General features: G+C 34.3%; 1 protein-coding gene across 2 annotated transcripts; it reads left to right on the forward strand.

Annotated features, from left to right (window-relative positions):
- Positions 1 to 13,656: 13,656 nt before the first annotated feature.
- LOC120124867 (probable serine/threonine protein kinase IRE) lies at positions 13,657 to 21,051 on the forward strand. 2 transcript variants are annotated; one of them, XM_039143436.1, is made up of 17 exons: positions 13,657 to 14,253; positions 14,463 to 14,524; positions 14,667 to 14,810; positions 15,105 to 16,451; positions 16,911 to 17,083; positions 17,282 to 17,534; positions 17,631 to 17,723; positions 17,806 to 17,946; positions 18,051 to 18,143; positions 18,292 to 18,493; positions 18,599 to 18,684; positions 19,325 to 19,413; positions 19,881 to 19,932; positions 20,011 to 20,067; positions 20,177 to 20,326; positions 20,704 to 20,784; positions 20,935 to 21,051. In XM_039143436.1, the coding sequence occupies exons 1-17, from the start codon at positions 13,731 to 13,733 to the stop codon at positions 21,031 to 21,033; spliced, it is 3,645 nt and encodes a 1,214-aa protein (XP_038999367.1). In that variant the 5' UTR covers positions 13,657 to 13,730; the 3' UTR covers positions 21,034 to 21,051. The 2 variants fall into 2 exon arrangements, with proteins under 2 accessions (XP_038999367.1, XP_038999368.1); XM_039143437.1 differs by lacking the exon at positions 17,806 to 17,946 and having other exon boundaries at positions 14,000 to 14,253.
- Positions 21,052 to 26,297: the final 5,246 nt, after the last annotated feature.

Here is a 26,297-nt window from a genome sequence, read left to right on the forward strand (position 1 = left end):
GTACGAGATCAATAGTTATTCTTCGAGACGTTAAACGCTATTTTGTCTCGTTTTCAACCTCCTGCTCCCTATTCTCCTCGAATGAATATAGCTAAGGAATTGAAAGGTTTAGGAGCACCCGAGTTCAAGGGTGAAGATGAGAAAGATCCTGTTGCCACGGATCTTTGGTTGAACGATGTTAAGATAATGTTAGAATTACTTCACTGTTCTGACATGGAGAAATTGGATGAAATAGTTTCTGTAACATCCTCAATACCGGGTTAGTGACTAAATTGTAAAGTCTCATAATTTGGTGATTAAAATAGAATGATTGAATAGTATAAAGATTTATTTTTAAATTATTGTATGGAATTGTATTGAAAGGAAAAAGGAATAGAAGAGCAAAGAGGTCATTTACAAGGAAATAAGAAAAGAAAGGTTATATATGTATCCACATGGGTTGAAGAGGGGAGAACACAAAGGCTTCCAGAGTTCTTTTCTTCTTCTTTCTTCCTTGTACGTGTAAAGCAAAACAAAGGTGAGTTTTCTGATTATTGAGTTTCTTGTTAAATTTAAGATTGGGTTTTGATTATTAGATGATAAATAAGTTTAAGGAAAACTTAGGTTATCTTAAAATCAAATGATGATGGAGTTAGAAGAGATTAAAGATTAGAGGTTCTTGAATGAAATCCTGGAATAGATTTCATATCTAGAATTGGAAGTTAAATTTGACTTGTTATCAATCTAGTTAAGACATATTAAAGGTTAGAAGTGGAATTAAATCATGTTGCAAAGTTGGTATAATTCTTGGATTTCACAAGGAGGATAAGATTATGAGGTTTAAGATGAAATAAATGAGTATAGATTGGTTTAAGTATGTGTACTAGAGTTAAGAATATAAAAGGGGATGAAACATGAAAGATTTAAGCTGAAATGGATAAGTTTTCGGGTTCAAGAAATGAATTCTGAGCAGAGTGCATCGGTGCACATTCAAAGTGTACCGATGCATCAAGAGAAAATCCCAGAATTTGTTGAAGGTGCATCGATGCACATGGAGTGTATCGATGCACTCATTTAAAATAAATGAACATCGAATGCCATTAGTGCATCGATGCATAAGAAGTGCATCGATGCACCTGCTTAAAATACAAACATAGAATAGGATTATGCACCGATGCATGGGTAGTGCATCGATGCACCCGTCAAGGGATGCATCGATATATGGTGTAGTGCATCGATGCATACCTTCAGTAAGAGATGAAAATAGCTTTCTTTTAGCCTAAGGATTAATAGTTTGGAATATATCAATTCGTATGCTGATAAGTATCAATGTATTACTATGTAGATTTAGAGTGTAATCTTATTCCAGAACAATCGAAGGATTAGAATCGAATCAAAGCAAGGCTAATGTGAGTGCATTTTATAATTAAAGTGTATAGAGACAAGACTTGTGATAAGTCTATCTCTGATAGTTGAATTAATGATTCCATACCCATGTATATTCATACATATACTATTGTAATAGTGATTGCATGCATAATTCATTATATGTTCATATGACATTGAATGAACGAATATCATTGCCAGAGAATATAATCCAGGTATGTGAAATAATGGGAAATATTATGGGTTTATATGAAAAGTGATGAAAGAGATATGAAATGAGAAATGTATTCATATTAAAGCCCATGTTATATGATACGAGAGCTATATGTATAGTTGACATGCCAAGAGTTGATGATATATTAGTCATTCGGGATGTATCCAGTGGTCATTCGGGACGTATCCAGTGGTCCTTCAGGACGTATCCAGTGGTCCTTCGGGACAAATACTGAACAAATGTTCAGTGCCCCATGAGGGAATTTATTGAGTTGTGGTGACAACATTAGTGCAGAACCTCAATGTACTCAAATACCTCTGTTCTCAATAATATACATGGGCAATTGAAAGATAAATTAATGTGAAAGTGATACAAGAAGATAAGTTTCATATGTACATGACATGATTATATCGGTTATAGTGAAATATATACATGCATATTGAAATATCATGATCAAATGGTAAGAATGCATATTCATGAATCTATAGCTACATGTTTATTTATTACCTCACTAAGTCTATGACTTAGCATGTAAGTGATTTACACGTAGCTACCAGGAAACAAGAAGAGCAGTACTAGAAGTGGCAATAATAGCATCACTACTAAAAGATCAGATTAGAAGTAATTGGCAAAATAGGTGTTTTGGGTTGTGTATAGAGTGTTGACATGTAATAAGTTGTTAATTACGAATGTTGTGATCGATTTTGTATTAAGTGATCTCTTTTATATAAATTAACGTATTTTGTTTTAATGAAAGTTTAAAATTTCCCTGTTTTTCTTTAAGTGACAATGTTGGAAAAGTCAATGTGACACATCAGACTCATATTCGGGTCAGATACGGGTTAGGGGTGTTACATTTAATGGTATCAGAGCCTATGGTTTAGTTGATTCTCGGCATAAACTAAAGTCTAGAGTGTCTTATAATGTATACATGCCAACATATTTGTGAAAACCTCTGATCTGATAGAATAGTAAGTATGATGTTTTACTAATAGAATGATATTATTGTGTCTTAATAAATGTCCGGACATGGTAGTTCTAGAAATGAAGCGAGAGATGATAGACCCGCTGAAAGTAGCAATTCACCTGCCCTGGCCAGGCAGAGTGAAGAACAGACACCCTCTGGAGTACTTGTGAATGAACAAGATGTATTATTTAGAATGTTAGACGCGGTATTGACAGATTTCCAACCTCCTACTACTTCAACTCCGAAAATGAATATTGCGAAAGAGTTGAAGGGTTTAGGATCTCCAGAGTTTAGAGGGGAAGCTGAGGAAGGTCCTATTACTGTAGACATTTGGCTTAATGACGTGAAAGTCATGCTTGAGGGACTTCATTGTTTCTATGCTGATAAGCTAGATGGAGTAATTTCCTTGTTAAGAGGGCAAGAAAGGATTTGGTAGACCAATGTTACATTGAGGATGTCTAGTAATCAAGTAACTTGGTCATTGTTTTTAGAAGAATTCAAGCATAAGTACATCGGAGATCAATTTGTTCGACAGATGAAATAAGAGTTCATGAATTTGAATCAATAAAATCACACTGTATATGAGTACGAGTGTGAATTCAATAAGTTGAGTCGCTTTGCTGCCGAGCTTGTTCCTACAGAGAGGGATGCTTGTGAATGGTTCGTAGAAGGGTTACGTCCTCGGTTGAAGGAAATGCTGATTGTATTGAATCTATCCTCATTTCAAGAGGAAGTCAATTGTGCTAAAGCTTTGGAAAGAGCTCAGAATGAGAGATTTGAAAATTCAAGAGCTCAGACAGTCAAAAGAACGGGTGCTTCTTCAAGTTCTGCACCATCAAAAAGGGGCAAAGATGCTGGTTCTGGACCCCAAGGGAGATCAGAGTCAGTGGCATCCTCTGCTAGAGGATCGAATCCGATGAGAGGTAGACAAACTCAGTCAGTGGGATCTGGAGCTAGGAGAGCTAATCAGAGTCAAGTTAGACAATGCCCACATTGTGGAAAGAATCATTCAGGGATATGTTAGAGAAATTATACATTTACATGGTATACCTGTTTCTATAATTTCTGATCGAGATCCTAGATTCACATCGCGATTTTGGAAATCATTACATGGAGCATTGAGAACTCGGTTGAACTTTAGTACAACATTTCATCCTCAGACCGATGGACAATCCGAGTGAACTATCCAAATTCTGGAGGATATGCTTAAAGCTTGTGTAATCGAATTCAAAGGATCGTGGTAAATGTATTTGCCACTTGCTGAATTTGCATATAACAATAGTTATCAGTCAAGCATTAAAATGGCTCGCTATGAAGCTATTTATGGAAGAAGATGTCGTATGCCCTTGAATTGGTTTGAGCTTAATGATAAAGAAATTATTGGTCCCGAGTTGATTCAGGAAATGGAAGAAAAAGTTCAAGTGATTCAGAGTAACATCAAAACAGTAGCTGATAGACAGAAATCATATGTAGATTTAAAGAGAAAGGAAATAGAATATCAAGTTGGAGACAAAGTGTTTCTTAAAGTTTCTCCTTGGAAGAAGGTTCTGAGATTTGGATTAAAGGAAAATTGAGTCCTTGGTTTATTGGACCCTATGAGATTATTAAGAGAGTAGGATCAGTAGCATATCAGCTAGCTTTTCCATATGAAATGGAAAAGATACACAATGTCTTTCATGTCTCAATGATTTGGAAGTATCAATATGATCCATCCCATATCATGAATACTAAAGAGATCGAGGTTTAACCAAATTTGACTTATAAAGAGTAACTTATTCAAATACTAGCTCATGAGGTTAAACAACTAAGAAACAAGACTATTCCATTGGTTAAAGTCTTGTGGAGGAATCATAAAGTAGAGGAAGCAACATGAGAGCGTGAAGAGGATATGAGGATTAAGTACCCCTATCTCTTTGCATAATGAAAATTCGAGGACAAATTTTCTTAAGGGGGAGATTTATAACATCCTCAATACCAGGTTAATGACTAAATTGTAAAGTCTCATGATTTGGTGATTAAAATAGAATGATTGAATAGTATAAAGATTTATTTGTAAATTATTGTATGAAATTGTATTAAAAGGAAGAAAGAATAGAAGAGCAAAGAGGTCATTTACAATGAAATAAGAAAAGAAAGGTTATATATGTATCCACGTGGGTTGAAGAGGGGAGAACACAAAGACTTCCAGAGTTCTTTTCTTCTTCTTTCTTCCTTGTACGTGTAAAGCAAAATAAAGGTGAGTTTTCTGATTATTGAGTTTCTTGTTAAATTTAAGATTGGTTTTGATTATTAGATGATAACTAAGCTTAAGGAAAGCTTAGGTTATCTTAAAATAAAAGGATGATAGAGTTAGAAGAGATTAAAGATTAGAGGTTCTTGAATGAAATCTTGGAATAGAGTTCATATCTAGAATTGGAAGTTAAATTTGACTTGTCATCAATCTAGTTAAGAGATATTAAGGGTTAGAAGTGGAATTAAATCAAGTTGCAAAGTTGGTATAATTCTTGGATTTCACAAGGAGGATAGGATTCTGAGGTTTAATATGAAATAAATGAGTATAGATTGGTTTAAGTATGTGTACTGGAGTTAAGAATATAAAAGGGGATGAAACATGAAAGATTTAAGCTGAAATGGATAAGTTTTCGGGTTCAAGAAATGAATTCTGGGCAGAGTGCATCAGTTCATATTCAAAGTGTACCGATGCATCAAGAGAAAATCCTAGAATTTGTTGAAGGTGCATCGATGCACATGGAGTGTATCGATGCACTCATTTAAAATAAATGAACATCGAATGCCATTAGTGCATCGATGCACCTGCTTAAAATACAAACATCGAATATGATTTATGCACCGATGCATGGGTAGTGCATCGATGCACCCGTCTAGGGATGCATCGATACATGGTGTAGTGCATCGATGCATACCTTCAGTAAGAGATGGAAATAGCTTTCTTTTAGCCTAAGGATTAATAGTTTGGAATATATCAATTCGTATGCTGATAAGTATCAATGTATTACTATGTAGATTTAGAGCGTAATCTTATTCCAGAACAATCGAAGAATTAGAATCGAATCAAAGCAAGACTAAGGTGAGTGCATTTTATAGTTAAAGTGTATAGAGACAAGACTTGTGATAAGTCTATCTCTGATAGTTGAATTAATGATTCCATACCCATGTATATGCATACATATACTACTGTAATAGTGATTGCATGCATAATTCATTATATGTTCATATGACATTGAATGAATTAATATCATTGCCAGAGAATATAATCCAGGTATGTGAAATAATGGAAAAGATTATGGGTTTATATGAAAAGTGATGAAAGAGATATGAAATGAGAAATGTATTCATATTAAAGCCCATGTTATATGATACGAGAGTTATAGGTATAGTTGGCATGCCAAGAGTCGAGGGTATATTAGTCCTTTGGGACGTATCTAGTGGTCCTTCAAGACGTATCCAGTGGTCCTTCGGGACATAGTGGTCATTCGGGACAAATACTAAACAAATGTTCAGTGCCCCATGAAGAAATTTATTGAGCTGTGGTGATAGCTTTAGTGCACAACCTCAATGTACTCAAATACCTCTGTTCTCAATAATGTACATGGGCAATTGAAAGATAAATTAATGTGAAAGTTATACAAGAAGATAAGTTTCATATGTACATGACATGATTATATCGGTTATAGTGAAATATATACATGCATATTGAAATGTCATGATCAAATGGTAAGAATGCATATTCATGAATCTATAGCTGCATGTTTATTTATTGCATCACTAAGTCTATGACTTAGCGTGTAATTGATTTACACGAAGGTACCAGGAAACAAGAAGAGCACTACTAAAAGATCAGATCAGAAGTAATTGGCAAAGTTGGTATTTTGGGTTGTGTATAGAGTGTTGGCATGTAATAAGTTGTTAATTACGAATGCTCTGATCGATTTTGTATTTCGTGATATCTTTTATATAAATTAACGTATTTTGTTTTAATGAAAGTTTAAAATTTCCCTGTTTTTCTTTAAGTGACAAAGTTGGAAAAGTCAATGTGACACCTCAGACTCATATTCGGGTCGGATATGGGTTAAGGGTGTTACAGTTTCGCTATTACGGGAACAAGCTAGAATATGGTGGACAAATGTCACCATGAGATTGAGAGTTGATCAAGTGACATGGTTATTCTTTTTGAAAGAATTCTAGCGTAAGTACATTGGTGACCAATATATTAGACAGATGAAACAAGAATTTTTGAATTTGAAAAAAAGGGAATTATACAGTGTATGAATATGAATGTGAGTTTATTAAGTTAAGTCATTTTGCCGCTGAGCTTATTCTGACTGAGAAGGATGTATGTGATTGGTTTGTGGAGGGTTTTCTCCCTAGGCTAAGAGATTTGTTGATAGCCCTGAATTTGTCATCGTTTTAAAAAGTGGTTAATCGAGCTAAAGCTCTAGAAAGAGCTCAGAGCGAGAGATTTAAAGAGCAGAAAGTTCAGAAGTCTAAGAGAATGGGTACTTCGTCGAGCTCCTCGCCATAAAAAAATAGAGAATTGGATTCTCTAACTCATGATATATTGGAATCATCTACTTCTACTACTAGAAAATCAAATCTCAACCAATCCAGGCAATGTTCATATTGTGGAAAGAATTATACATGAGTATGTAGAGTGATTTCAGGAGCCTATTTTAGATGTGGTGATGTTGAACATTTTATTCGAGATTGTCCACTTATGACTGAGGAGACGGTACAGAGAGAGAGGTCTGTTATGGTATCTCAGAGAAGTAGAGGTAGAGGTCGTAGAAGAAATCAATCTGAGTCATTCACTCAACATAATATGCATCCAACTGCACGAGTTTATAATTTGGATGCAAATGAAGATTTTGAGGATCCAGAGATTATTGCAGGTAATTTCAATAATATGGTGAAGTAGTTTGGGTTTAATAGATTTGGAATCAACATAGTATTTGTTAGTGGCAATTATAAGAACAAGTGAAAGATTTGGTTTGAAGCGATAAGTAATGAACTGTTAGAGATTAATTAGTAGGGCATGGTTTTCAAGTGAATAAGTTATGTTGAGTTTGTATATAGTATGAGTAGAAGTTTAAAATTAGATGTTGTGCAAGTAATGACAATCATAGAGGTTATATGTATTGAATTTCAAGGGATGACTGTATAGGAGTATAAGGTTAATAGTAAGGGTAAACCAAGAATTGTTGAGTATTATAAAGGATTGCTATATCTTGCTATGAAGTGAAAATTCGAGGACGAATTTTCTTAAAGGGGGAGATTTGTAACATCCCGAAATCTAGGTTAGTGACTAAAATGAGAATTTTAGTAATTTAGGGATCAATTTAGGAAAAATTAAAAAGTTCAAGGACTTAAATAGGAATATTTCAGTATTAGATTAAATTGTAATTATGGAAAGATTGAAAGGGTATAATTGTCTTTTTCTTTTAAAGGATATTTCCCCTTTAAATAAAAGTTAAACACGTGGGGTGGGAGAGTTATCTGGAAACTCTTTTTTTTCTTGCTTTCTTCTTCCCGTGTGCTCAAGCTCAAGACTCAACGGTGAGTTTTAATTTATATGGTTAATTCTTGAATTTTTAAGTTGGGTTTTATTCTTTGAGTGTTATATAAGCTTAAGGAAATCTTATATAAGCTTAAAACATTAAGAAGAGAGAATTAGAAAGGAAATTTTATTAATGGTTTAGAAATGAATTTTTGATATAAAGAGCTTTTTAAAGTTTTATTGATGAATTTGATTTGTCATTAGAAGGATTAAGAAGTTTAAAGCATTATAAATGAATTTAGAACACATGGAAAGTTTGATGAAATTCTTTGATTTAAGAGTTATAGTGAGATATTGAAGATAATGAAGTGTTATAGTGTTTAAAGAGGGTTTATATGTGTATGGATAAGTTTAAGGGCATGAAGAGAGGTAAATAATGAGAGTTTGGGGGTTAAGTATTGGAAATTTTCAGGCTAAGAAGCATTTTATGGGTTAGGGGTATCGGTACCTGTTGAGTGGGTACCGTTATTACAAGGCAATTTATGAGGAATTGATGTATGGGGTATCGATACATGTATGAACAATATCGATACCTATGTGAAGAGTATCGATACCAGGGAACATCGAATCTAATTTTAGTATCGATACCGGGGTAGGGGTATCGATACCCTAACATAGAGGTACCAGTACTGTGAGGGTAGTACCGATACCACTTAAGTTGGAAAGTTGAAATGAGAGTTTTTATTGATATGAATCTTATCAAGTAATTTGAATCTCGACATTCATTAAATATTGTATTTGTGTAGATATTGATCGAAAGTAAAGTTCAGATAGGCTGTCAAAGTAAGATTCACGAGAGAGAACAAGAGTTTGTTATTGGCAAGTAACCAAGGTGAGTTCATGATGATAAGAGTAAGTTATGCTATGGAATTAAGAATTTTGATAAGTCTAATTCCTATATTAGGTTACATGAGTATGTAAATACAAGTATATAAGGATATGATGCTTAGATGTACCTGAGTCCATGCATATGTTAGAGGTAAGTGCATTTCTATATGTGATCTGTGTGAATGTATGTATGTGTGAATATGCCTTGTATGTATTACATGTATGTGATTTATATGAATATAAAAGGATAAAACATAGATAAATGAAAAGATATGAACCATATGATATGAACTATATATGTGCTACATGATATAAGTAAGTTTTATAAGAAATGACATGAACTACGGGATGATATGTTATATGAATACAAGAACTTATGATATGAGATATATGATAAGAAGATATGAGACTCCATGTGAGTATTACACGATATATGTGATAAGAAGCCATGAGCTTTTATGTGTGTATGATATGAATATGTGATAACATAAATAATAACGCCCATGTTATGTGTTACGAGAGCTAGGGGTATAGTTGGCATGCTAAGAGTCGAGGGTTCTACGTAGTCCTTCGGGACATATATGTTCTATGTAGTCTTTCGGGACATAGTGGTCCTTCGGGACAAACTCTACGCTCCCCTAGTGGGAATTATACGAGCTGTGGTAACAATATATGTGCAGTACCTTTATGTACTCACATACCTTAAGTTCGCAGAAGTATACTTGGGCTTTCAAGATAATAAATAACTTGCTATGATATTATGTGTGTTCCTTTGGGAAATGGTATCTGTGCTATATAACGAGTATAAATGATAAGTTCAGGATCATATGATAATAAGAATGAGGATAATAATATAAGTACATACGTGTATTTGTTATATGAGATGATATGTGCTTGTGTATGATATGATATTAGTAATGGTTCATGCATTGTTGTGATGTAGAGTTTACATTATATGTTTATGTCAAGTATATACTCATATGATAAAAAGGAATTAGTGATGATAAAATAAGTAATGATAAGCATGTTAATGATGGTTTTAAGTATATATACAAGAATGATGTTGTGTTACATGATATGTACATGCAATTGGTAGTTTAATAAGAGCTTACATTATGTATTTACATGTCTCACTAAGTCTATGACTTAGTGTGTAAGCGTCTTACACATAGCTGTTGATAAGCAAGAAGATCAAGCTTAGGACCAGCCGAACAACATATCTCTACTTGAAGATCAGATCAGAAATATTTTGTAAAGTATGTCTTGTTATGTAATTTAGCATGTTGGCATGTAAACAAAGTCATTAAGTATGTATGCTCTGATGGAGTTTGGTAATGTTTTGAACATATATATGTAAAAGAATAACCTTATAGTAATGAAAGTTTAAAATTTTTATGGTTTTTATAAAAGTACATGTTTTGAACAACCAATGTGACACCTCAAATTTGTATCCGTGTCGGATACGGGTTAGGGGTGTTACATTAACAAAAGTATCAAAATAATAAATATAATTAACGTTTAGGTGACTAACGCTTTCTCAATTACCGTTTTAGGTTTTCAGACCTTAACTACCGTTAAAAAACTATGTTAAGTGACACGTATCACGTTCTGGTAATTTTGAAATTTTTTATTGAAAATAAAAAATACAAAAATTATTATATTTAAAAAATCTTCAATTTTCTAAAAGTACAAAAACAAACCCAAAATCTCTAAAAATCCCTAAAATAAATCCTAAAACCCTAACCCTAAGCTTACCTTATCCCTTACTGTTAAATTATGTTTCGATATAACAAATTTAAGGCAAAAATGTTTTTGGACTTGAATTGAATTTATTCAAAGTCCATTAAATTCGGATTTGAGCAAAAATGATAAAGGGTGTCAAAGTGCATCCATGCACCCTGTAGTACATCCATGCACCTGCAGTGCATCCATGCACTGTGCATCGATGCACTCCATTTCGAATGCAATTAGTGCATCGATGCACCCGGTTGTGCATCCATGAACCCTGGCTGCAATGGCTGGTAACAACTAGTTTATTTGAATTTAATGAAGGGGTATCGATGCACCTTGATAGTGTACCGATGCACCTTGATAGTGTACCGATGCACCATGTTATGAGCAGCCTTTTTGAGTAGAAATATCATCCCCAAACGGCTCCAAAACATCCCCAACGGCTATATATGACTTCAAACACATTCCAAGCTATAAATACAAGCTAAAGACACTTGAAGAAGCAAGAAAACAACCATCTAAGCAATCAAACACAAGAGAAGAGTTTTTCATTCTTATTTCATCTTTCTCTTGTAAATATTTTGTTCTTGTGAGCTCAATCTTGTAAACACCTACCTTAGAGAGGTTTTTTTGTTTACGTTTCTTATCCTTTGTAAAAGGGAAAGGTTCTAGCTAAGCCCGTGTAAAAGCTAGGGAAAGGTTCTGGTTTAGCCATTGAAAAACTAGGGAGTTGTAAAGGTTATCTCTTTGTCCTTAAAAAAAAGAACAAATTAGTGAATTTGTTGGAAAATCCTTGGTGAGGAGCTAAGGTAGTGGATGTAGACTTGGTTGAGAAGTTGAACCACTATAAATCGCTGTGGAACTCTCTAGATTTGAATCTCCTTACTCCCTAAACACAAAAACCGTTCCGACCCCTTTTTGCAAACCGTTCCAGTTATCGAGTCGAGCTTCCGAAAATCCCAACACTTACCAACCACGACTGTCGACACCCTTGTAATCTCCCTTGTCTTCCGCCGTTATCCTTATCGTAGATATAGTCGTCGAATTCGTCGTGTGTCATGAATTCCAACTGTTTTCAAAGTTCGTCGTTCGTTGCGTTTATCATCGATTTTATCGTTGTGGTGTGGTTTTACGGTGGCTGTTTGGGGTAGGGGTAAGCAAAACTCGACTTGAAAACTTGATTTTTTCGACTCGACTTGACTTTAGAAAACTCGACTTATGTTGACTTTGAGTTGTAATTTCATAAACTCGACTGAACTCGAAAAAATTTCAAGTTCAAACCGGGTTGTAAAATACAACTAGAATAACTTGAAATTTTTAGTAATTAGTGGATTGATTTTTAAGTTTGAGTTGAGTATCTCGAATTTGTATGAGATATGTATATAACATATGAAAAAATATACATTTATTTTATATGGTTATAAAAATCATTGAAATTGGAATCAAATAATATCATAATATTATAAATATTTACAATTAAATTTAAACAGAAACTCAAAAATTCGAATCAACTTGAATTTTATAAACTCGTCTCGAAAAAATTTCAAGTCAACTTTGAGTTGTAAAATAGGAATCGTCAACTAAAATTTTTTTAACTCGACTCGGCTCGATCGAACGCTCACCCCTATTTTTTTGGGGGGAATGATCTTCGGGTGAAGGCACATTCGAAGGTAGTCTTGGTCGATGACAACAATAACAAAAGCGACGGTCGGTGTAGGTAAAAGATTGAAATTAGGGTGTTTTTAAAGTTTTAGGGGTTTTTAATAATTTTGAAATTTTTGGGTTTTTATTAAATAATTTTTTAACTTTTTAAATAATTTTTTTAAAAATTACCAGAATGTGAAACGAGCCACTTAACGGAGTTTTTTAATGGTTGGTGATGCTCGATCACCTAAAATAGTAATGGAGAAAACGTTAGACATTCATTTTTAACAAAAAATTCTTTAAACACCAAAAATCAATTTGAAATATAATTTATTCACTTACTTTTGTATTAAGCATTAACAAAAGTATCAAAATAATAAATATAATTAAAGTTTAGTACTAGTTCGGGAGCAAAAAGTTAGTAGATATTTAAATACCAATTTGAGAAAATCTGCATAGTTTAGATATCAACTATAAAGTAAAAGCATTTAAATATCAATTTAGATGAAAGTATCTAGTTCAAATATCATATATATATATATATATTATTTTATTATATTGACTTTAGAAAAAATATTTTTAATTGAAAAAAAAGAATGAAATAGATAGTAACAGTAGCAGCGAACACTTGTATAAAAGGCGCGGGCCGGTTTTAAGTTGGCAACTGTTCTGTTGATAAGGCTCACGAGTTCGCGGAATGCACGTTTTCTTTTTGCTTCCCAAAACTGAAATAATAATAGTAATAATATATAGGGTAAATTACGTATTTAGTATCTTAACTATTACTTTTAATTTGTTTTAGTATCTACACTTTTAATTTTTTAAAAATCATATCTAAAGTTTAGTTTTTATTTTATTTTAGTAACACTGTTCAAAATTTAATGTTAATTTTAAAATAAAATTGAAAGTTTAAATACTAAAACGAATAAAATTTGATAATTTAGGTATTAAATGCGTTAAGTTTTTAACGATGTAATATTAAAATGAAATAAAAACAAAACATTAGGTATGATTTTGAAAAGATTGAAAGTTTGGGTACTAAAATGGATCTAAATTAATAGTTTAGGTACTGGATGCGTATTTTTCCCTAATTATATATATATATATATATATATATATATATATATATATATATAAACAAACTCCTTGCTGTGTACCTTAAACGCACCATTCCCGCGAGACCTTACTCTTCCTTTTCTCTCCCAAAATGATTTCCCGGATTTTCTTCTCCTTCCTCTAAATTATTTATTTTCTTCACAATTTAAAATTATTTTTTTTCAAAAAAAGAAGAAGGAAAAAACAGCGTACATTCTCTCCTCTTTCGTTACGTGATGATCAATTGATCATCATAATTCAACAATAAAGTTACGCTTCATCGTAATGCATTGAATGAAACAACAAGCGACATGTCGTCGACGGATAATAATAATGACTCAACGCGGACACCGACGGAAAAGATGACGGTTACGATGTCGACGTCATCACCATCTTCATCGACTTCGAAGCTCCGTAAGATCCCCGGGATCCCTATTCAACGGTCGTGGAGCGAACCTCCGGAGAAATCGGACGTTAGCGGTAGCAACGGCGATGGCCTCGAGAATGACGACGACGATGAAGCCGAAGACGAAGTTAATGATTATGATTTTGGTCATTTTGATAATTACGGTATGAGCGAATCGTTAGAACAGAACATGAGCCGCGACGATGATTCCATAATTCTAGCCTCTACACTTGGATTGAACCGCATTAGGACGAGATCGTCTCCGCTTCCGTCTCCTCTCAGGTGCTCTTCTTCTACCTCTGCCAGAAAGCCTTCGAATCTTGGAAATGTAGATGTTAAGCTAGGAAAAGTCCCTAATAAGGAAAAGCTAAAGGAAGGAATTGAAGCCTATACTTCTCAACTTCCCAATCCCAACCCCATTTATCAAGGTATCCAACACTTTCTTCTCCCTCTTCCTCTCTCTATATATAGAATCGCGTTTTTTTACCTGTTGGGTTTTTAGGATTGTTTTTACTATCCATTAAAAAAACACTCTATTGATTTTACCTTGGTCGAAGAAATCCCAAGTAAAGATGAGTAAGTTGAGAATTTGTGGTAATGAACGAATAAATAATTTCGTTTTCTTGAGTGTTTGTAGGGAAAAAGTCTCCATGGACTCAATCAAAATCACTCGAGGCTCCATCACCACTCAGTACGGAGGTAAATTGAAGAGAAGTTTTATTTGGAATGAACTAGACATGTTAGATAGTAGCATGTAGTAAGTATAATCTCGCAGAAATATTTTTGTAATGTTGTTTGTATTTAGTGGAGTAATCATGTTGGTTTTGCCGAGAAAATGCAGTCACCACGTTTCCGGGCTATACTGCGCGTCACCAGTGGGCGGAGGAAGAAAGCTTCTGACGTGAAAAGCTTCTCTCATGAGCTTAATTCTAAAGGAGTACGGCCTTTTCCTCTAAAGAAATCTCGTGCTTTAGGCCGCATGGAGGTAACTTGCTCCTTTTTAATTAAAGTAGAACCGCAAAAATTGGAAGGAAAAAGAAAAAATGAAAAAGAAAAAGGGAACAAACTGCGAGTTATTTAATGAGCAATTCTTCAAGTCTATAACTATTTTTTACTAAGATCTTCGTTCCTCACAATGGCTTCAAAATACACAATTAAAGAGCTTTTTATAGCTTCCGTTAAACTCTACTTAAATTTCTTAGCAGCTTCTGGATTTGGGTTTATCTCCTTGTTTAGCTATAATAGGCTCATAAATGTATATAATGAATCCAATTTTCAGGAGGTTCTGCTTGCAACCAGGATGAAGTTTGACGGATTAAAGGAGGAAGTGAACGCTGATTTGGGTGTTTTTGCTGGAGATTTGGTGGAGAATCTTGAAAAGACATCAGATACTAATCCTGAATGGAAAGTGACTTTGGAGGATTTGCTGGTTGTAGCTCAGCGGTGTGCAAAGATGCCAGCTTGTGAGTTCTGGGTCAAATGTGAAGGCATTGTTCAGAATTTAGATGACAGACGGCAGGAGCTATCAATGGGAGTTCCCAAACAATTACATACCCGCCTGCTTTTTATTCTAACGAGGTGCACCCGGCTTGTGCAGTTCCATAAAGAGAGTGGTTACGAGGAAAACCACATTCTGGGACTTCATCAGTTTAGTGATCTTGGAGTTTATCCAGAACAGATGTATGACTTTGCACGCCAAGATATCAGTAATCAAGTAAGTGATGGAAGGGCGGAGAGTGAGACACAGATGAAGAAACCACAAGGGCAAGAGAAAAGCAAACAAGAATATGTTGGCCAAAATTTAAGTAGTGCACATGTAACTGCAGAGGTTGACACTGCCAAAAGTGCTGATTCAGCTTCAAGCAGCTATAGGATGTCATCTTGGAAGAAACTCCCATCTGCAGCTGATAGAAATCGTAAAGGACATGAAACACCAGATTCAAATACCAAAAGTAGAACGGAACAATCTCACGCTAAAGATGAGACTCCAACTCCCAGAAATGAACCTCTAGAAACTCCATCATGCCATCCTCAATCTTCCAAAGCACCAAAAACTTCTTGGCCATTCTGGGGTGATCATCAAAGTGTAACATATGAAAATTCAATGATTTGCCGAATTTGTGAGGTTGAAATACCAGTTGTACATGTGGAAGAGCACTCTCGAATATGTACCATAGCTGATAGATGTGACTTGAAAGGCTTAACTGTGAATGAACGTCTTGAAAGAGTTGCAGAAACCCTTGACAAAATTCTTGATTCATGGACACCAAAAAGTATAGACATTCCACGTGGAAGTTATGAGGCTACAAGAGTTTCTACATCAAGTATACATGAAGATATCGATGACTTTTCACCAAAACATAGCAATCATTCACGTCAATATTCTGATGACATGCTTGATTGTGTTCCTGATGTTGATAATGGATTTCTTATGGAGGATCTGAATGTTCTGCATGATGTAACATGTGAAACACATATAAATGTAACCACACTCGATCTATGCACAAAAGCTTCATCAGGAGGAAGCTTGACACCACGATCACCATTGTTAACTCCAAGAACTAGCCAGATTGAATTGCTGTTGAGTGGACGGAGAAGAATAGCAGAGCTTGAGAATCACCAACAGGTTATCATTTTCATAAGTTATATTTCTATGTGGTTAACCTTGTCTTCAATCAATTCTCTTTAAATACTTATTCAGACGCCCTTCCTGATTTTGTTTATAGCATGGTCCCTGTTGTTACATACTTTCTTAACGTAGATTTATTTACATCCAGTGTGATTCTACATCATAAATGCAGTCCACTGATTTGATGTATTATTATTATTATTTTATTTGCTGTTGGGAAATGTTGTATTTTCATGTTTGCTTTCTGCACTGACTACATTGTAGTTTTATTTTCCTTCAAACTCTAGTTTCTGTGGTATTCTGTTTTGCATTAGTTAGCATCTCGAACTTAAAACATTCATGATTACCATCATGTGATTTCTAAACAGAGATCTTATCACCATCAGTTTCAATTGATTGAGAGTTCAAGATGCATACTCTGGTGTTGATTTTAGAGTTTTTGTCTTAAATTTGCAGATACAAAAGCTTTTAGATATTGCTCATGCTGTTGGAAATGCAAATGATTGCGATTACAATACATTGGAATTTATGCTTGAACGCCTGGATGAACTAAAATATGCCATCCAAGATAGGAAGGCAGATGCCCTTGTTGTAGAAACTTTTGGGAGACGAATAGAAAAACTACTACAGTAAGTTAACCTTATCCCAATTTTTATAGTCACACTACTTTTTCCAGTTTGTTAATAGATTCTATTTAGTTAAATTAATTGGCAAATCTTAATATGGATTTTAGCCTATGTTTCATTTAATAACTTTATATTGGCTGGTCTTTATGCTATATTCATCAACACTTTCTCATATATATTTGTTTCTTTTTCTTTTTATAGGGAAAAATATGTGCAACTTTGTGGGCAGATAGAGGATGAAAAAGTTGACTCATCAAATAATGTGCCTGATGAAGATAGCTCAGTAGATGACGATAATACAATTCGTAGTCTACGTGCAAGTCCGATCAATCCATGCACTAAGGATCGAACATGTATAGAAGATTTTGAAATAATAAAGCCAATCAGCAGAGGAGCATTTGGGCGAGTTTTCCTTGCTAGGAAAAGGGCAACTGGAGACTTATTTGCTATAAAGGTAGGTGTATATATAACCAGAAAATGGCTGACACTTACTATCGCATTTTACCTGTTAATTGTTTGTCGTAACTAAATATTACTTCTACTTCTACAGGTTTTGAAGAAGGCAGACATGATTCGAAAAAATGCGGTTGAAAGTATTTTAGCTGAGCGTAACATCCTAATATCTGTCCGCAATCCTTTTGTGGTGAGACTCGACATTATAATAGTTTTAGGGGATGCAATCTGTTTGTAACTTGCTGATATGGATACATGTGATGATCAAACAGGTCCGTTTCTTTTACTCCTTCACGTGTAGAGAAAATCTTTACTTGGTCATGGAGTATCTAAATGGTGGAGATCTTTACTCTTTATTGCGAAATCTAGGCTGCTTAGATGAAGATATGGGGCGTGTATATATTGCAGAAATTGTAAGGGCCACGATCTTATCTAGCATTTTATAAGAAGACTGCGTATACCTGATTTGGACACAATAAAGTTCCCTCATTGGTGCACATTGTTTTATATTTTGCAGGTTCTTGCATTGGAGTATTTGCATTCTTTAAATGTTATTCATAGGGACCTGAAACCAGACAACTTGTTGATTGGTCAAGATGGGCACATCAAGGTCATTACATCATAAAATTGTTGCTACACAAAGATAGACTATGCAAAAAGAAAAATTCTTGCAATGTTGTTGAGCCCTTGTAATTTGGATCCTGCCATGTGAAAACTACATGTCACTCCTAATGAAGCTTTAATCCCTTCTGTTACAGTTGACAGATTTTGGGCTCTCAAAGGTTGGTCTTATCAACAGTACAGATGACTTATCAGGTCCATCATTTAGCAGTAGTGGATATATGGAAGATGACGAACCCAAAGAACATATCTTATCAAATATAGAACAGCGTCAAAAGCATTCAGTTGTTGGCACTCCTGACTATTTAGCACCTGAGATACTTCTTGGAATGGGACATGGTCGGCTGCTATTTACGAATCAGATGACACATGCATTATGAAGTTTAAAGTTTCCTTTTTTCTTGCTCTTGGTTATCTTTTTTTCTTACTCCATTTTATTTGTAGGTGCAACTGCTGACTGGTGGTCTGTAGGTATTATTCTTTTTGAGCTACTTGTAGGCCTTCCTCCATTCAATGCTGAAACCCCACAGGTAGGTCACACAAACGATTTTGGGTGATAGTTATGTGTGTATGTATGAATGTATTAGTGGAAAGGAAAATATGATAGGCTCACTTGCTTTCACCACTAAGTCAAAATTTCGAAAGGAAAATAGTGAAAAGGAATTCTGAAGCCTTCCTATCACCGCCCCACTTGTTTTTATTTGTTTTCAAATCGTAATAGGCTCTAAATCTAAGTTAATTTGATGTCTCATAAAGCTTGTGGTCTAGAATGATAAAATATTTTTAGCAAACAATTTTGTTGATCTGTCAAGTACTGGCAGACTCTAGACGGCAGATTCACATATTAACTTCACACATGGATAAATAAGAAGAACGATAGGAAATGCAGCAGCTCATTTTGCAATGAACAATTCTTTATATAATTCTAAAACCTACCTTTAGACATTACATCCTAAAGATGGTGCAGTTGAAAGCTGGATTTCTACGTTTTCTTATCTCCAGTCTAACCATTGGATAAGATTGGAAGGATTAACTCATTAGCTAAAAATTTTAGCTCCTTCAATTCAAATAGAATCCTCTGAACATTGATTTTTTTTTTCATTCTTAATGTTATATAATTGATAGGGGTTGTAGATTGACATCATTATTATTTTGTCTTGATGGTTGCAGCTAATTTTTGACAACATAATGAATAGAAATATACCCTGGCCTAAGATACCAGAGGAGATGTCGTACGAAGCTTATGATTTGATTGACAAGTAAGCTTTACAAACAAAAAATTCTCAAAATTTATGGATGTTGACTTCATATATGGTCAAAATTCAGTGTAGACCATTCATTCCTGCAGTATTTTTGGTTATATAATTCTCATTACTTGATCATGACAAGTAGTGCACTAGTAAATAACCTTCAATGCATAAGCATCTGTCAAAGAGCATGACCATAAATTGAATGGAGTCCCTATAATCCTCCCTAGTTGATAATTAGAAACATATGTTGAATGTATTATGACTGAATCCATCAGAACAGTAAAGATAAGGCTCCATCCTTATATGGAAGAATTAATTAATCATGAAAAATAGTCAATGGCATCCATAAGAACAATATTGAACCCCGAGGTTATAGTATCGACTGGCTACAGGGGCCCTTTTATCTCTTTTGTGGGATGAGGAATTGTGGAGAAGATTTCCTTATGTTAAACCCTTGCTTTGCTGGTACCTTTCAGACTGTTAACAGAAAATCCAGTTCAAAGGCTAGGAGCGACGGGAGCCAGTGAGGTAATTTGCCTAGAGCCCTTGGCAGGGACTTCTTTACACGTCAAAATGATGTTAACAGTAATTGAATATTTCTGATAGGTGAAGCTACATGCTTTCTTCAAGGATATTAATTGGAGTACGCTTGCAAGACAAAAGGTCTTTAATGCCATTCATCTTTAAAACAAATTCATTTGAAGAATTAGTAAAGAGGATTAGAGATTAAAATATTTATAATACTTAGTGAGATTTCCTTACTGGGATGCAGGCTATGTTCATACCATCAACTGAAGCACATGACACTAGTTACTTTATGAGTCGGTACACAGAAGATGAACAAGCTCGTGGAAGTAGTGACTTGGATGATTTGACTGACACCTGCAGCAGCGGGTCACTCAGCAACGTGCAAGATGAAGATGTATGTGCAAATTTTAACATTCATTTTATTTTTTCCCGTTTATAGTGGATAATACTTCGATGATGCTTCTGCTACACAGCAATTTAAGGTGGCAACTTCTTAGTTCTATATAGTTTCTAAAGTTTATAGGACTTCATTTGAATGAAGATATTACATAGACAATTTTTAGATGAAGAAAAAGGCTCAATCTATAAACAGTCAACAAGGACTAAATAACGGCGTGTCGGTGTCTGTAGAGAGGAGAATGAACAATTCTTTAAGAGACATGAATCAAGATTACCATATGCATCTTAAGAATGGTGCAGATATGATATTTTATTGGAACCGGTCAAATATGAACCATTTCTGTTCTGAGATTTCTTATGCCTATGAACCAGGGAGACGAATGTGGCAGCTTGACGGATTTCAGTGCTCCTACCCTTGCAGTGAAGTACTCATTTAGTAATTTCTCATATAAGGTGAGAATGGCCACCACTACTTTCTATACAGTTTCCCCTATAACTTGTCAGATGATAAATTACTAATATCTCTGTTTAAGCGTCATTTGCGCCTTCATTACAATGTTGCAGTCATATTGTAGAATTTACTGGAGTTTTATTTTTTAACAGAATTTGTCTCAGTTGGCTTCCATCAATTATGATCTGGTTGTAAAGAACGCCAAGGAATCAGCAGAAGCCCCCAAACCCTCTGAGCCACGACTGGTTTAACAAATGTGTATATGCAATCCCATATTTGTTCATCCGTTCTTTCTTGTGTAAGTTTCATCTCTGACGCAACGTCTTTCATCTACGGTCCCTTAATGAACAAAATTTATTTTCCCTGAGAAGTTCAGGACGACGCTCAAGTGGCACAACAGGGGCTCCAGCCGAAAACATAGCAGTTGATTTTTCTTGCCGACAATTATAGGCTGACGTTTGCTACAAAGGGTGCATTGTAATGAGCGGACTATACAGAGCCTGTCATAAGTTCAGCCTTCACATCCTATCCTTCCGTCCCCTTTCGGCATCCTCCAGCTCCCCACACCGCATGCCAATACCCCCATCATCTTACCTTTAGTTTCCTTAACGTTGTCGCCTTTTTCTTGTATATAATTTATGTTTTTTTTTCATTAGATTATTAATGAAATATTAATAAGCTTATGCTGCTGTATTTCATTGTTATCTGCATTAGAGGCCAAGCAGCGAAGAGATGTTCAGAGTAGCAAATATTGCTCAAATTGCATGCTTTTGGAAGTAAAGCACTGAGCAAGTAAGCATTTCATTACTTGTTTTAAGTAGGGAATAGAGATGACAATGTAAAACAAGGACTCAACTGTTCCGACCTACTTGATCGAGACGGCTTTTTATTTAAAAAATTCGGATTTGACTCAGATTTTGTGCGTGTGTGTGATGGTGAGATAGGGTTCGAGTTTAGGGTGAAAAATATAATCCAACATAATATTATAATTTTCTTTATATATTTAGAGATAATTGCAAAAATATCTCTTTCTATTTCATTTCCCCCGGTTAGGTTCTTATTTACCTAATAAAAAAGAATTTTTGGTATATATATTTAGGTAGGGTCGGGTGCGAGTTTTAGAATTAAAAAATCGGGTCAAATTTTAGGTCGAATGGACTCTCTTAAATCCATTTTGGACGCAGGCGGAGGGCTTTACTTTTCGGGTCAGATTTGGATGAATTAAAAATTTGATCCGACCGATGCGTTCCTAGTTTTAAGGGACATATGAATAACAACCAATTAAAATGCATCACCATTAATGTGATTCAGCATTCCACTTGGCCTAGGCTTTTAAGAAAACTTCATCAATCATTGACACTATAAAATGTTGGAAAACTTTTGAGAATCTAAAGGGAAATACATAAGCAATCCCCAAAAAGGGAAATTTAGTCGAGCTGTAAAAACTGCATTGGGGGGGTAGAATCAATGTGATAATTATGGGTCGGATCGATTGGTTTGAGTTAATGATTTTAAAAATTAGAAGTATTTTTTAATGTTAAATGAAAAATCAGTATAGTCAATAAGATAAGAACTTGTAGATAAGAACTTGTATTGATGTTTGAAACATGGGCATCTTTAGTTCAGTGTGATGCAGGCTTATTTGTTTAGATTTAGAGAGAGCCTTTTGTAATTCGATTGGAGGCTTTTTTGGACATCCAATCTTCAATATTCCCCTTTGTCTTTGTTTGTGCTTTTTCCTTTTATTTTCAAGATTAGTCAAACGGAAACACACTTCTTTGGTTTTTACTTTTTAACGTATGTAGAGTCAGCTATGTAATAACTTTGATTTATTTCTGTAATATTTATTCCATCAATAAAATATACAGTTCTATTTTAAAAAAAATTAAATATCCAGTTATATTTGATGTTATTAGTAAGAATGAGTTACACCCGTGGTCTTTTCTTTCTTTCAACTTAATTTTTTTAATATTTTTGTATCGTCTTCTTTTTCCTCTTTGATCTTTATTTAGTCGAAGCGGCACTAATCTTAATATTAGTTGCTAACCGTCAGAGAATATTAATTCTCTTATTTTTTATTTTATGTCTATTATGTTTTTTTTCTTGAGTTTTTTAAATTTTGAATAAGAATCTCTATTCTCGTGACACGCTTTTCCTCTGTTCTTATGGCACGATCTTCATGGTTTTCTATAGGTTTTTTTGCATATCTTTGTGATCGTTTTGGTTCTCGCACAAAAATCATCACGACATTTATTTCCTGATTGGTTAGTCGGCGGTCACGTATAATTAGATCTCTCTTTTGATAAAAGGTTGTTTGCTGATGTAATCAGAATTGTGCAATGAAGCAGCCCACCAGATTATTTGGTTTGCTCTCCGTTCCTTTATTACTTCGTGAAACGTCTCATTCGACAGAAACAAGGAGTTTGTATGAAATTTATTAGGTTTTGATATTGGTCGTCATTCTCTATGAATATTTTAATTTTTTCCTCGTATTTTTAGGTTTATTATTTACTTTTGTATGAGTATTTTAGTGACTATTATCTCCAAATTTATCTCTTTATTCTGATGCATTATAATTTTGATTCATTCTATTATTAATAAAATTGGATTGCTGTTGTAAGTAAAATTGATGCTATTAGTTAACTCGATATTAATTAAGGTTAAAGATTATCAAATGATCAAAAAGTTATATGAATTAAAAAACACCCTAATGATATCCTCTGATATTTACAACCCAAAGAAACCCTGCCATCGGGATGATGAGCCTCCCGAACCTGGTAATTCTTTTCTAGTGGAATGGATCTTGACAAGTCGGTCTCTTGCCCTCTTGATTTGCGCCCCCTCCTTTTTCGTACAAAGACACACTTATTGGTGGAGATAACCCGATTCTGCCAGCAGATGAGGAATTTTCGAGGATGATGACATTGAGATAATTGATGGTGATGTCCATCGGTGTACCATTAATGGATTAATTTCAATCGATTTCTCTAATCGAATTAAAGACTTGGCCAATAAAATTTTTGATCAAACAGTTGTGATCAAATTGGTTGGAAAGAAAATCATCTATACCGCTCTACGCAATCGCCTCTACAACCTATGGAAACCGTCCCAGCCCTTTCACCTCATGGACATTGATAATGACTACTTTCTAGTCTCGCTTCGAATCCATTCGGATTATCTAAAAGTTCTTGTCGGTGGCCCATGGATGATGTTTGGCCACTATTTAACGGTTGAGCCATGGTCCCGGATTTCTCTACCGCTCAGTTTTTCCCTAGTAGGATTGTTGCTTGCATTCGCCTGCCAAATCTGCCAGTAAATGCAACCTTATCAGCAAGATCGGATACGAATGGCCATTAATTTCGACCTAAAATCTCTAAGCTCGTTGTTAATGGAAATATCCAAATAGTCGAGTACGAGTCTTTGCCGATTATATGCTTTCAGTGTGGGCGTTACGGTCATATGGAGTTTTTCCCAGAGAACCATTCAGAAAATCCGTTAAAACAACAAAGATTACTCTTGTCGTAACCAGTTTTCGCCCGATACGAAATTTTTTATTTGGCGGGAAAAATGATGTGAATAAATGATTTTTAAAATGTTTAAGGAGTCGTCATCGGCCTTTTGGGTCAGGTAGGTCGAATACCTAAAAATTATCTTTTAAAAGAGGTTTTAAGAAAACATCATTTAAAAGATAAACTGGTCTGCGTTTAATCAAAAATTCATTCTTTTTAATAGATAAAAAAGGGATTAGTGGTCGATTACGTTTGGGGAAGGATTAACACCCCACAACGCCCAAAATTTGTACTCATTAATTATAAGTTGTCTTTATTATTTGAAATTTATAAATTTAAATATATTTAATTCATAATCATGTTATTTCAAATTTATTAGTATAATTTTTAAGAATATATATATATATATATATATATATATATATATATATTTATTTATTTATAAATAAGATATTTATTTATTTAGAAATATCAGAAAATGACTTCTAGGTGTTTTAAGACAACCCATTTCTTAATATAAATAAATATTAATAAAACATTTCTCTGAAAATAATTAATATATATAATTTATAAAAAAATATATTTATTTATTTAAGAATATCAGAAAATGACTTCTAGGTACTTTAAGACAACCCATTTCTTAATAGTAAAAAATAAATAAATATTAAAATATGATTATTTTTCCTAAAAGTAATTTATATAACATTAAATTTATAAATAATATTTTTATTTAATAGAAAACAAAATAAAATAAATAAATAAATATTATTTATTATACATATATTTATAATAATAATAATAATATTAATAATAATAATGAAATATATTGAAAATAAACATATAAAATTAAAATACAATTACATAGTGACTAAATTAAATAAAATTAAAACTATATATTTAAAATATAAAAACAATAAAGCTTGTAATTAAAAATAAATGAAGATTATAAAATTAATGACTAAATTAGAATATATTAAAACTAAATACCCTAATTCGTAATATTATAAAATATAATAATTAACAGTGTAATTTAACGTTAATTATTTATTCAGAGATAAAATAAAATTAATAAAATTCTGAGGGACTAAATGCGATATTTATCCTAAATATATATTTATAAATGGTGATTAAATTATAAAGAAAACAAAATTGAAAAATCGAATTAAAATACTCAATAGTTGCTTTTAGTGACCAAAATGGAAGTTTACAAAACTAGGATAACTACGAGTGTGGTTTGACCCTGAGGGAATTTACACAAATACCCCTCCCAAAACGACGCCGTTCGGGGAGGGTATTTAAACCCTTTTAAACCGGCACTAAGGGCCATTGTATCATTTCTCTGGTTTTGCTTCTCTCTCTTTAGAGAAAGAGGCTCTTGTTTTCTTTCGCCGGAGAAGAAAACTGGCTCGTCTTCCTAAAGACGAATCCTACCTCTTTTTCCCTTAAACAACCCCAAAATTACCTAGATCTACATAAATACCCATGGTATTTCGGTTTCTTTGGCGGCGTGTGGAGGTTCTGACGATTGCGTAGCTTTCTCGGTGGTAAGTTTTCTCCGTTTCTTCTCTCTTTCTTTTCTGTTTGTTGTTGTGGTTGCTCTCGTTCTCTCTTGGTTTCTGTTTTTTTTCCGTGTTCTCCGAGGCTGTTGGTTGTTATCGATGGTCCTCTCTTTGCAGGTTCAGTGGCTATATTTATAGGCCACCATTGAGCTACTTTTGGACCGGTCCCAAGGAGGTTTCTCGGTGAGTCACCAAGCTATGGCGGTGACTCACTATAGAGCTCGAAGTGGGGATGGCAGCTGGCTCTTCTAGAAGATTCATCGAGTGTAGCGTGGTAGAGGAATGTCGGTAATGGCGGTGGAGGTGTCGGCAGTGGGGCGTTGGACCACCTGGCAGCAAGGGCGGCGGCGACGTGGAGGACTCTGGATCATTAGCGGCTGGGGCTAGGGTTAGAAAACCCTACCTGAAATGTTACAAACCCTAAAAGGTTTGGATCTTCTATTAGGC

The sequence above is a fragment of the Hibiscus syriacus genome, unplaced genomic scaffold (assembly GCF_006381635.1).
Source record: "Hibiscus syriacus cultivar Baekdansim isolate YM2019G1 unplaced genomic scaffold, ASM638163v2 tig00110429_pilon, whole genome shotgun sequence".
In the NCBI taxonomy this organism is placed as follows: Eukaryota; Viridiplantae; Streptophyta; class Magnoliopsida; order Malvales; family Malvaceae; genus Hibiscus; species Hibiscus syriacus.

Coding starts and splice junctions, on each gene's coding strand:
- LOC120124867 (XM_039143436.1), top strand. CDS start 13,731: ATGTCGTCGACGGATAATAATAATGACTCAACGCGGACACCGACGGAA. Junction 18,494..18,598: donor ACTTCTTGGAATGGGACATG/GTCGGCTGCTAT, acceptor TTTTATTTGTAG/GTGCAACTGCTGACTGGTGG. Junction 18,685..19,324: donor TCAATGCTGAAACCCCACAG/GTAGGTCACACA, acceptor TGATGGTTGCAG/CTAATTTTTGACAACATAAT.